The sequence below is a fragment of the Saccostrea echinata genome, unplaced genomic scaffold (assembly GCF_033153115.1).
Source record: "Saccostrea echinata isolate AGI-Se365-2 ecotype Australia unplaced genomic scaffold, CSIRO_AGI_Sech_v1 ptg000041l, whole genome shotgun sequence".
NCBI classification, from domain to species: domain Eukaryota; kingdom Metazoa; phylum Mollusca; class Bivalvia; order Ostreida; family Ostreidae; genus Saccostrea; species Saccostrea echinata.
This window is the reverse complement of record NW_026889790.1, coordinates 3,112,517-3,124,949: the sequence shown is the minus strand read 5'-3', so window position 1 is coordinate 3,124,949 and position 12,433 is coordinate 3,112,517. Positions and strand designations below refer to the sequence as shown.

The following is a 12,433-nucleotide window of genomic DNA, read 5'->3' as shown; positions in this document are numbered from 1 at the left end:
CGATGTCGCATTTTGTCCACAATTAATAACGCGACATCGATATTTAGAAATATCGATGTCGCATTATTAATTAACAATAGTTATTTCCATTCATATGTCAATTCGGTATATTCCAGTGAACTTGAAATAAAAGATACCATATTTGTTTCAGAGTCTAACACATCTGTTTCATATTTGGAAATTTTACTAGAAAAAGACGTTAATGGTAACTTAATAACAAAACTTTATGATAAATTAACGTGATGACTTCAACTTTTCCATCGTCAACTTCCCTTATCTATGTAGCAATATACCCTGATCACATGCATATGGAGTTTATGTCTCCTAGTTGATTCAATACGCAAGATCGTGCTCTACGTCCGAACAATTTCTAAAACGGGTCAAACTGTTGATTACTGTTCGTTATCTCCATATTTCATTTATAAAAGGAAAGAGGAAAAAGGGTATTTTCGCTAAGAAAGAGGACATTTTAGAAAGAAGGAGATAATCTTTATGAAGAAGGAAATTATTTTTAGTTTTTAGAAGAGTCATCTCTTTTAAGAGAAAGTAATCTTTGATAAAAAGGAGTCATTCTTATTTAAGATGAGATCAAATTACGAAAGGCAGAAGTCCTCATCATTAAGATGGCAGGCGTCTTTATTAAGAAGATATCTATCTTTATAATTGAAGAAGTAATTCTAATGAGAAGATCATCTTTATTTTAGAGAAAATCATCTTTAGTAAGAAACAGACCATCTTTATCTAGGAGGAGATCATCCACATAAGGCAGGGGTCATTATTATAATTTAAAAAGAGGTCATCTTTATTCAGAAAAAGGATATATTCTTATGAGGAAATCATCTGTGAACTTGAAATAAAAGACACCACAGAGGCTGACACAGCTTTTTCATACTTGGAAATTTTACTCAAAAAAGAAGTTAATGGTAACCTAACGTCTGACGGAAGATATTAATTCCGAGCCAACTCGTTGGTTGGTTCCTTAAACTTTATTTTGCCAGAAAAGGTATAGACGCTGTGTACATAAGACTAGTAACATTCTTAATCATAAAAAAAGTTCTGTCTTGCTTTCCACCGTATTTTAAATTCTTCACCCTGCATTTCCTACAGATATTCCCCAAACTGTTGCTTCCAAACTTTTCAATTATAAACAAACCTTACAGTGTCTAGATACTGAACATCTTAAACAACTGTAGTCCCGCTGGGCATATCATTACTGGTTATGTAAATATAGTTAAAAATGACGATCTGAAAGCAATCATTTTAAAAGTCCTAAATACAGATTCCGATCTTTCAAATGACAACAAAACTTCATTCCTATTATGAATTCCGTCGAGAATTATGCCAGACTATGGGCAAAATATGAAAGGGAAGACCTGAACACTTTGTCAGAATGGATTAATGAAATATTAAGATAATGGACAGTAATGAAGTTCAACTAGACTATGGGCAAAATATGAAAGGAAAGACCTGAACACTTTGTCAGAATGGATTAATGAAATATGGAGATAACGAACAGTAATCAAGTTCAAAAGTCCATAGAAACAATACAAATTTGGAACAGAGCAAACACGGACCTATCAAAAACATCAGAGGTGGGATCACGTACCATGCAGGAGTAAGCATCCCCTGTCGACCGGTCACATCCGCTTTGTGCTCCTTGTCATGATCGGGCAAACTGAAAAATCCGTAGACAATTCAGTGTGAAAATAAAGGCCTTACAATTTGTATGAAAAGCATTAGTCAAGATTCGAGTGAACGATAGATTGTATTTATTAATAAGGTCATATTATCAACCAAAGAATTTGCGAAATGTTGACTTTAAACGGGACTGTGGATATCCTGGCTGTCGCCCGCGGGGCACAGTGGTTAGAGTGTTTGCTCTTTGGCCAGGAGTAAGAAATTATGTCCTTACGTCGCGGGTTTTAAATTTACTGCGGGACATTGAGACCACTCCCTCGGATGAGACCGTATAAACAGAGGTTCCCGTGTCGCAGTAGGTGCTGGCAGGAAAAAGATCCCTCACTGCTCAAAGGCCGTAAGTGTCGAGTACAGATCTAGATTTGCAGCACTTCCCCTCCCCCAACTCAAGTGGTGGTGTCTCAATAGGAGTAAAACATATCAAAGTGAGAAACGATATCTTTATATCATCAACTTATTTGTAAAAAGCTTTCTCGTTTTAGAAGTGTTTTAGAAATATATTAGAGAATCAAGTTTGAAAGTTAAAAGGCAAAATGTGAACCTCCTATCCTTCCATTGTTAATAAAACTGAAGTTGTTAAAGAATGAGAAAGATTACATGAACAATACGTTATGGTTCTAGCTGACAAGGCTTGTAACAATATCGTCTTTGTTTGTAAGGCTCATTATAATAACTGTATTTTAGAAGATTATGATTTTAATTTTACATCTGGAAATTCACCTTCACTCACATTTCACTTTCTAAGGATGAAATTCTTTAAAAACCACATTTCAATCTCCATTACTTTAAACAACCTTACCTATATTGGATTCCTAAACTTCATAAAAATCCTTGCAAAAAAAGACACATTGCAGAGTGTGGCATATGCTCTACAATGCCTCTATCTTTGCTCATCACAAAAATATTAACTGCTGTGAAGGAGCAATTTCAGACTACAGTTCTACAGAACATTCAAGAAGTGGTGAAAATCAATTGTGGATTCTCAAAAACTCTGAAAAACTTTTAGAAAATCTAAAATCACAAAATTTTCAAAAGTCAGTACCATCAACACATGACTTTTCTTTGAACTTGAAAAAAAAAGACATCACAGAGTCTGCCACATCTGTTTCAAATATTTGGATGTTTTAGACGATAAGGGACAACTGACAATTAAATTGTTTGACAAACGAGATTTCAATTTTTCCATCGTCAGCTTTCCTTATTATGTAGTAGTTACTCGTATATAATTTTTTTGGCTATGTACACATACCCGATGGGCGTGATCTAATGATACGAGGATGCGTAGCTCCCGAGTTGTCATTATGAACACGCCCATCGGGTATCTGAACATGATCAACAATATTACTAGTATATGGGCTAAGTGACTTGTACCATAGTTTGATAAAATTGTTCATATCTAAATCTATTACATGTAGTACGAATTTTAACTGACGTGTGTTACTGAAAAATGTGCTTGTGTTGATTTAATTTTTTTTTTTTTTTGGTATCTTATAAAAAATGTCAAAATCAAATGACTCTAACTTTTTAAAACTGAATTGATTTCTTTATTTTCCTGTTACCTTTTACCTATCCTCTTCGTGCGAGGTAGCATATAGGGCCATCTTTTTCTTTATGATTTAAGACATTTAAAAATGTAAAGGAATTTGTATATTTAGAATAGATGCAATGAAACTCAATTATTCAAGTACGTTTTTAATTTTATGTACCAAATGTTCTTGGTTGGTCATAAATAGAACGATATTGGAATCATTCAAGAAAACCAAGGTTATTAATTCCAATACTAAGGTAATGGCCCAACGGCCATGAGAATACTTTTAGGGAAAAAAAATTAATCAAGCGATTCTGCACTTGTTTTCCATTTGTTAAGGAAAGTCAAAGTCTAAAATCCAAGTTTTTAATTGATAATGATCGTCTAATGCTTTTTATGATTTTTTTTTCATTTTGGTGTATCTAGTCCAGATGATTGTTCGATTTCAAAATTGTGCTTTGGTTCTTTGAAATGCTCTTTTGTCCTGGCTTGATGAGCGGAGTTTATAGAAAAGTATGAGACAACATAAGCTACACCTTTAGTAAACGAAAACACACCTAACTAAGGTACAAGAGAGACCAACCATGTCAATACCAAACAACATTAACTAAGTTAACGTTTCACTTTCTCAAAACAAATAAGTTGAATTAACAATGGTTATTTCCATTCTTATGTCGACACGATATATTCCGGTGAGTTTGAGATAAAAGATACCACAGAGTCTGACATATCTGTTTCATATTTGGATATTTTATTAGAAAAAGACGTCAATGGTAATCTAACAACGAAGCTTTATGATAAACGTGATAACTTTAACTTTTCAATCGTCAACTTCCCTTACTTATGCAGCAATATACCCTTATTACCTGCATACGGATTTATATCTCTCAGTTAATTCGATACGCCAGAGCATGCTCTACGTATGAACAATTTCTAAAACGAGGTAAGTTATTGACAAACAAGTTGATGAAACAAGAATATCAGCAGTCTCCTTTAAAGACATCATTTCGTAAGTTCTATGGTCGATACAATGACCTTGTCAGCAAATACAGTCTTTCATTAAGTCAAATGCTGACTGACTTTTTTCATACTAATTGTTAGGCCATTATTTACACACTGAATTGTCGACGGATTTTTCCGTTATTTCCCGATCATGACAAGGAGCACACGGCGGGTGTGACTGGTCGGCAGGGGATGCCCACTCCTCCATGGCACCTGATCCCACCTCTGATGTCTTAGAGGTCTCGTGTTTGCTCTGCTCCTATTTTGTAATGTTCAATGGACTTTTGAGTTCGAATACTGTTCGTTATCTCCACATATTTCATTGAAGTTACATTGATTTCAATAGTCTCATATTAAGTCAGCATTTCGCAAATTCTATGGCTGTGATATTGAACTTGTTTGAAAAATGCAACCTATCGTAGCTATGTTGAGGCTTCCCGAAGCTTTAAAATGTGTTCAAAACATGACATTGCAATGAGAGGTCCGTTTTGATTTTAATTTATAAGTTATGTACGAAAGTACGGCATGTACATATAGAAGGTTAACGCATGATTTTATTGATCATTGACGGTCATTTACATTTTTTTGGAGTGTTCCATATAAATCGTGTCGGAGCAGCCGATCATCACAATATTTACTAACTTTTTGTAATATAAATAAACTCATCGTATCCTATTCTTGTGTAACAGAAATGTGCTTGGGAAAAGTCATATTATTATATGGGTACAAAATATTTCATGAGAAGATCAACTTACCGACACATTTAAGGGTATTCTCCTCACAATATCTTAATCTGTATTAAAACAAAGCCATAACATATTTTTCCCAAGCAAGATTCAGTTAGAGAACAAATACGTCTAACAGATGCCCAAAAAATATCTAAAATTAATCCTCATTAATCGCCTGCGCCAGACTCTTATACACACATAATAAATTCTACATCTATCCACAGGTATAAAACAGTTTACATCTCAAAAGGATATTCTTTGTAAGCATTTTAACACACCAAATTTCAGTAAAGCGACGTATTTTTAAATATTTGGACATATAAAATTTAAAAATATAATTAAAACATTCTGACATATTTTACATGAAATTGTAATAAGGGGTAAAGTTTATGACACTCTCGCGGTCTTTATCTCAAGGGGAACCCTGGACTCTGAACCCAACCCCCCAACCGCACCCATCTGCCTTTCCTCAATAATGCGTTCTCCCCGAAAACACCGACCAAGGTTCTCCTTTGGCAAGGCATTGCACCGCATTCAAGGTAACGGGAGGAGAGACTAAAAACCTCGATCCCCGAACTCCAGATATGTGTTCTACACACCGAACTACCTAGTCATTGGCGAAGAATTTGCCTGAATCTACCACAGTATGAGAGATATATATTAACCTAACGATGAATGACAAAAGCTCAATTTCGAATTGATTAAGAACTAGTATCAAGATCTATAACTCTCAGATATGTATTTGGAAAAATATAACATCGTAGTGTTTGATTAAGTGAGGGAGAAACTGTGCGTTTTTAACTTTACACGCAATTTATTCTCACTTGAAAAATTGTAAGACTGCATAAACAAATATAATTTTTGTAAAGATTTTAGTACTAATAAATTAAAGGCCAGTGTGCCACTTACTGTCAGGAACACATCATGAAATCTTGACAATTTCCTCAAGTTATATCTAAATCTACTCTGGATAACACAACAGGAAGCATTATGTTTTAAAATAAATGTTTTATATTCATGTTTTATTTTAGGTCAATATTCTAGCTAGGATTTAAGGAAGACGTGAGAAATCAGTTCCTTACACATTCCAAATAAAAAATATCGATCGTCGAAATTAAAAAAAAATGATACACAGAATTATGTATCTTGGTTTACTCTACTATTGTAAGTGGACAAAAACGGTTGGAGAAACGTTTTGAAAGAGTTTTACAGAAATTTATATTTCATAGTTACATTTTAAATATATGTATTCTGAAAATCACATATTTTTGTGGGTCAAATTGTCGTGGATTGAGGGGAAAATATTGGTTCGTAGGGATTTGATTTCGTAGATAAAGAAGTACTAATTTGTCATTTATTTGAAATATTACATTTCGTGGTGGACATAAATTCGTGGTCTCTTCAAACCACGAAAACAACGAAAAATAAAAACCACGAAAATATTAGATTTCATAATTTTATATAGTTGATTCGTTTTCTGAGTTTTTTTTCGATCAGACTAAAACTGTAGGATGAGATATGATAAATGAAATATTTTAATTGGAAATATATATTTTAGCATTCATGTCGACAACGTTTTTGAATCAAAAACCAATACATGTAAACAGAGACATGTACTTAAGGTAATGCACTTATTAGTATGTAATAAGTTCTACTGAATTCGCACAAAAATGTAGGAGTAGCATTTTGAAGTATTTTACTTTATTCCATTCGTTGAAATCAAAAGCTAAGATAAGGAATTATGCATCTTAGTAAAGCTTAAATTTCCAGAAAGTCTTATTGATTGAAATATGAAGATAACGAACAGTATTCAAGCTTAAAAGTCCATTGAAACAATACAAATTTTGAGCAGAGCAAACACAGACCTCTAAAAACATCAGAGGTGGGATCAGTTGCCATAGAGGAGTAAGCATCCCCTATCGACCGGTCACATCATCTGTGTGTTCCTTGTCATGATAGGGCAAACGGAAAAATCTGTGGACAATTCGGTGAAAATAATGTCCTAACAATTTGCATGCAAAATGTCAGTCAACATTCGACTTAATGATAGATTTTATTTGCTGACAAGGTCATTGTATCGACCATAGATGGAGAATGTTGATTTTAAATGAGACGGTTGATATTCTTGTTTCATCAACTGATTTGTCAATAGCTTGTCTTGTTTTAGAATTGTTCGTACGTAGAGCATGCTTTTGCGTATCGAATCAACTGGGAGACATAAACTTCATATGTAGGTGATAAGGGTATATTGCTACATAAATAAGGAAAGTTGAAATAAAAGAGAAGACACCACAGAGTCTGTCATATCTGCTTTATATTTGGATATTTTACTGACTATAGACGATAAGGGTCAACTAATAACTAAATTGAATGACAAACGAGATGACTTCAGCTTTTCCATCGTCAATTTTCCTTTTTTATGTAGTAACGTTCCGCTATCACCTGCATATGGTGTTTACGTCTCCCAACCTATTCGATACTGAAGAGCATGCTCTTAGTACGACCAATTTTTAGGCAGGCTAATGACAGATAAGTTAATGTTACAGGGATTTCAAAAACATCGTCAGCATTTTGTAAGTTCTAAGGTCGTTATAATGACCTTGTTATCAAATATAACATATCACTGGGTCGTATTTTGCCTGACATGTTTCATACCCATTGTTAGGCCTTTGTTTTTGTTTTTTAACCCAAATTTGACTACAAAATGTTCCGTATACCTGATCAATACATACGGCTCACGGTAGCTTTGACCGGTAAACAAGGAATGCTTAATACTCCTAGGCATCTGATCCTATTTCTGAAATTTCCAGGGGTCCCTATTCTATGCCTTGTTCACAGATTTCCATTGTTTGTTATCTTCACCTTTTTTTCATTGAGCAATAAGATAGCAGGTTATAACTATGCTATCTGCGTGTCACGAAATCTTGTCCAGGACAGAGTCTAAATGGAATTTATCTGTATTTCTTTGTTTTCCATCATCAGTTCCACTACATGTAAAATGTGAACAATATATAAATAGTGCACGTTTTTGAGGGTAACAGTTGAAATTGACACCCCAAGGAAAACCATTGTCAACCGACGCGTCAGCGGAGGTTGACAATGGTTTTCCGAGGGGTGTCAATTTCAACTGTTACCCTCAAAAACGTGCACTATTTATTTTATTATACTGAATGTCTTATTGAATTCGGATGTTATTAAAAAATTCGGAGATCGTCGTTAACTTCACGCTTAGAAAGCTTTCAAACTCCCCACTTCTATTTTTCTCAATAGGAAAGCTTCGTAAAAGATTTACCAACCTCTTTATTATTTGTTTGCTACTCAAAAAGTCCTTTATCACCTAAAGTTTGCACTCGCAAGGATGTTTCGTCTGTCGTTTGTCTTTTTCAAGTAAGCCACATCGGACGCAAGCTTTTATTGACGTCGTTTATTCGGCTTCTTTCAAACGCACAACCGACGTTTTGAGAATTCTACGGTGAACCGTACGCGCATGATTTGAACGCATGTGATATTTTCGTAATGTTACCCGTTGTCAAGTGTGTTGCTAACGCTGAGGGTAATATTACGGATTGTTAAACGTGTCTAAACCAATCAGATTTTAGTATTTAACATGAAAGTATAATAATGAAAAATATATGCTTAAATTGATATGTAATGTACCCTTGCGTATATAATACCTACATTTAGGGAAAGATGTGATATTTAGATCCCTTTCTCACATTCCCAAATTTATTACATGTATTACAATGATCCTTAATACTGTGTATCTTAAATTGGGTTGATAAATAGGTCAAGCATCCTTTTACTTGTACTTATATGGAATTTATTTTAAAGACAATTTCTAGCTAATGGCACAACAGAGGTTACTTTTTATCATATGGAGGCAGATAACAAATTTAATATTCAAGATGTATAAAATATCCATATTTTACACAATGCATTTGGTCCCAGTCAGACTTCCAAAAAATATCGCTGGGATGAACAATTAGCTTTCCGTTGAGAACACAGGGATTTAGATTTCCTTGGCTATGCTGATGGATTGTAGATTGTTTTGTCGATAAATGTAGTACAGATTTCTAGGAATTGGTCGAGATATTGGCGTATTAGTGTTATATATTGGACAATATGATATGAAGAGTCTGCGATTAGAATTGTTATGATCGCTCAAATAATCTCATTACTTTTCCATCGAATTCGTGTGACACGAGATTTTCTCGGGATTTGCAGTGAAGTGGTCCTTTCCCTGAATTCTGTGTCATGCTCTTCGTTTGATATGTGATAGTCTATGGAAGATTCTGAGACGTCATCCAGAGACATATTACTTCCGTTGTAGCTGCTGACGTCAGACATGGAGCTCGCACCTTCATATACCCATCTTAGTTCCATCATGGCGGAGTGGAGCTCAAAAAATCGTCGCATTAGCCTAATGTCATCTTTTCTTAAAATTACCTGAAATGTATGTAAAGGAACTTAAAACACATTTGAACATATCCTAAAATTCTGGCCCATCTTACATCTCGGAGAATCACATTGATTTTCTGAAAAGATTGTACCCATACATTAATTAGTTTCCAAGATTTAATAAGAATTTTAAAGGGATTTACTGCCATTTACATCTACTTTATATGAAGTCTCAATTTGTATTGACCATATATATATATATATATATATATATATATATATATATATATATATATATATATATATATATATATATATATATATATATATATATATATATAATTTTGATAGCTATTCTATCCTTTGTATGAAATGATGGATTTTTATCAAATTATGACACTAAAATTTTAAACCATAATTTGTCACGAGAACAGAGAAAAAACATTTATTCTAAACTCTAACCTCTTTAAAGTTTACTTTAAATTTTGAAGTAATAATAACTTTTTAAACCTTTCCGTCTGAAAGCACTCGGCGGTCAAAGATTGCGAATCTGAAGGAAGAAGGAAGATCAAGTTTTATTTTACAAATTAGAAGGCTCGTTTATTCAGTTTTAAATGACAATTTTCCATTAGTTATTTAGGACGATTGTGTGATAATCTAAAGCCGTGACATATCCACTGTGTCGCCAGCAGGTATCTGCAGATAACATCTCCCGGGTGCGTTTGATTTCTCCATCTTGTGATACTCTTCTCTTCCTTTGTAAATAAGATTTTTATCAGCTTTCGTTTTAATTGAAGAAAGATTTTTGCAATGTTTTCCATTACAACACAAAATATTTACATGGAAAACAATATTATTCGCCAAGCTTTATTACATTTTTTTCCCTTCCGATCTTTTCTCGCGTCTTTTTTAATGGCAGACGAGGGATCCAGGGTACTTTGAATCTGTGCGATATTTGAATTCCTGGATTAAGGAATTGTCGATCGGTTTCCTGGACCTGTGTATTAGTCCCCATATAATATTTCACAACGATGAAATAACAGAACCAAATAGCTTATATTTTTTTTATCTGCCATATCAATTGATAAGAGTTTTGTATTAGAGAGCAATAATATCTAAATCAATTGATATAGCCTACAGGCAAATTTTGTATTCTTAAATGGGTGGACCTCGAAGAGTTTTCCGATAAAAAAAATTAAAAAAAAAAAAAAGTGTTACGCTGACAGAAGACGGAAATTGTTTCTGAACAATTTTAGTTTGTTGAAAACTAATAGTTCTTTCGGAAGCTGTAATCAAATAGGAACTATTTTTACTGGATGTAATTCAAGTGCAAGCAAAAGAATTTTCGTTTGACGCCATTTCAAGCATTTTGACAAACAGTTCTCAAAATATATACAGAATTAAATTTGGATTAATTGAAAATCAATTCATTTACAGATCTGTGTATTATTCTGCGGAGGAATCTGCTTATCACATAGTGTGCATCGTAATTTTTTAAAAAATATCTTAGATCAAAAGATTTTTTTGTAAAATAAATAAGGTAAACTGGTCACACAAAAAAAAAGTTTGTCGTTAGAATTCAGAATTCCTCTAGATCTACAAGTTCCTCCTATGTTTTTATTGACTATATATGATTTATTATTATAGTAGATCATGTATATTAGTTATCAAATATCTATAGAGAATCCAATATATATATATATATATATATATATATATATATATATATATATATATATATATATATATATATATATATATATATATATAGTTGAAGTTCTTACCATTTGCTGTTTCACCCACTGAAGTGCAGAAGCTATGTCCTTTTCCCTTGACTCCGGACATTTTTGACCGTCGTTGTCCTCTCCCTCTCTGTTGACCCTAACGAATCTTTGAGGAAGGGTCACAGGAGTCAAATCCTCAGTGACATCACAGTGGAGGAGACACGTTGGTATGGGGAGGTTGATGGGGTTTATTTCTACAACTGAGTGTTGGTGTTCCATGTACTTCTCTCCATTACATGCATTTTTGATTAATCATTGGTTATCTCTTTTTAACGATACGGATGCCTGATTAAGCGAGTCACGGCTTACAACCCCGAAGCAATTCTATCTGTAATAGTGTATGCTATCTAGATATAGTTCCCGAGAAGCTTTTTGAGCTGATGTGCGATCTGCAGTGATTAAAACGCTCTAGTGACATAATTTAGTACAGAAAATGTAACGATTCACATTAACCCAGGTATAGTGAACAACTGCCATCGGCCTTACCGAGTCGTTGTTTATCAGATTTCGACGATATCATGTACACAATGTCAAATAAAGTAAATATAAACAAGTTAAGGTTCATCATCTCTCTGCTCACTCCTATAGAATTTTGCTTTAACGCTTATGACTTTACAAAAGGAATCTAATTCATAATTAAAATGCACATATTTTCAGGATACCTTGCAGGGCAAAATTTTAGAGAAATTGCCTTTTTACCTGACTTTTTAAAAGATATAACAGTAATTTAAACCCATTGTGAGTTATCTCTCTTATCAGAGTATCAATCAATCTTAATTTTGTTTGTTTGTTTGTTGTTTAACGTCCCTCTCGAGAATTTTTCACTCATATGGAGACGCCATCACTTATCGGTGGAGAGCTGCAAATTTTGACCTATTCTCGGCATTTAGGGCCATTTAGCAATGAGGGATCTTTTTTGTGCCAGCACCTACTGCGACACGGGACCTCGGTTTATACGGTCTCATCCGGAGGACCGGTCTCCACGTCCCACAGTGGGATTCGAACCAGCGACGTTAGGATCAACTCCTTACTCCGCGACTCTAGAGCAGATGCTCTAACCACTGTGCCACGCGGGCTGCTCTAACCACTGTGCCACGCGGGCGACTCAGTCTTAATGTAAAGACCTATTGAGTATGTTTTCTCTCGAATAGGAAGTGTGTGTGTGTGAGGGGGGAGAGGGTAAAGAATGATTCTATACACTGTGAATATATTTAGTTTACTAGTATTCAATGTTTTGCAGTTTGATATGGAATTTATTTCACAAGTGGCAGGAGTCGCCCGCGTGGCGCAGTGGT

General features: G+C 34.2%; 1 protein-coding gene across 1 annotated transcript; it reads right to left on the bottom strand.

The window, feature by feature from the left end:
• Positions 1-8,815: 8,815 nt before the first annotated feature.
• On the bottom strand, positions 8,816-11,368 carry LOC133200936 (uncharacterized). Its single transcript, XM_061336751.1, has 2 exons — positions 11,139-11,368; positions 8,816-9,402 (listed from the first exon to the last, which is right to left on the bottom strand). Exons 1-2 carry the CDS (start codon positions 11,355-11,357, stop codon positions 9,118-9,120), a joined length of 504 nt encoding a protein of 167 aa, XP_061192735.1. The 5' UTR covers positions 11,358-11,368; the 3' UTR covers positions 8,816-9,117.
• Between the last annotated feature and the right edge of the window lie 1,065 nt (positions 11,369-12,433).

Excerpts from the sequence above, each read along its gene's own strand:
- LOC133200936 (XM_061336751.1), bottom strand. The coding sequence starts at position 11,357 with ATGGAACACCAACACTCAGTTGTAGAAATAAACCCCATCAACCTCCCC. Across the intron at positions 9,403-11,138 it reads AGTGGGTGAAACAGCAAATG|GTAATTTTAAGAAAAGATGA; the intron begins GTAAGAACTTCA and ends CATACATTTCAG.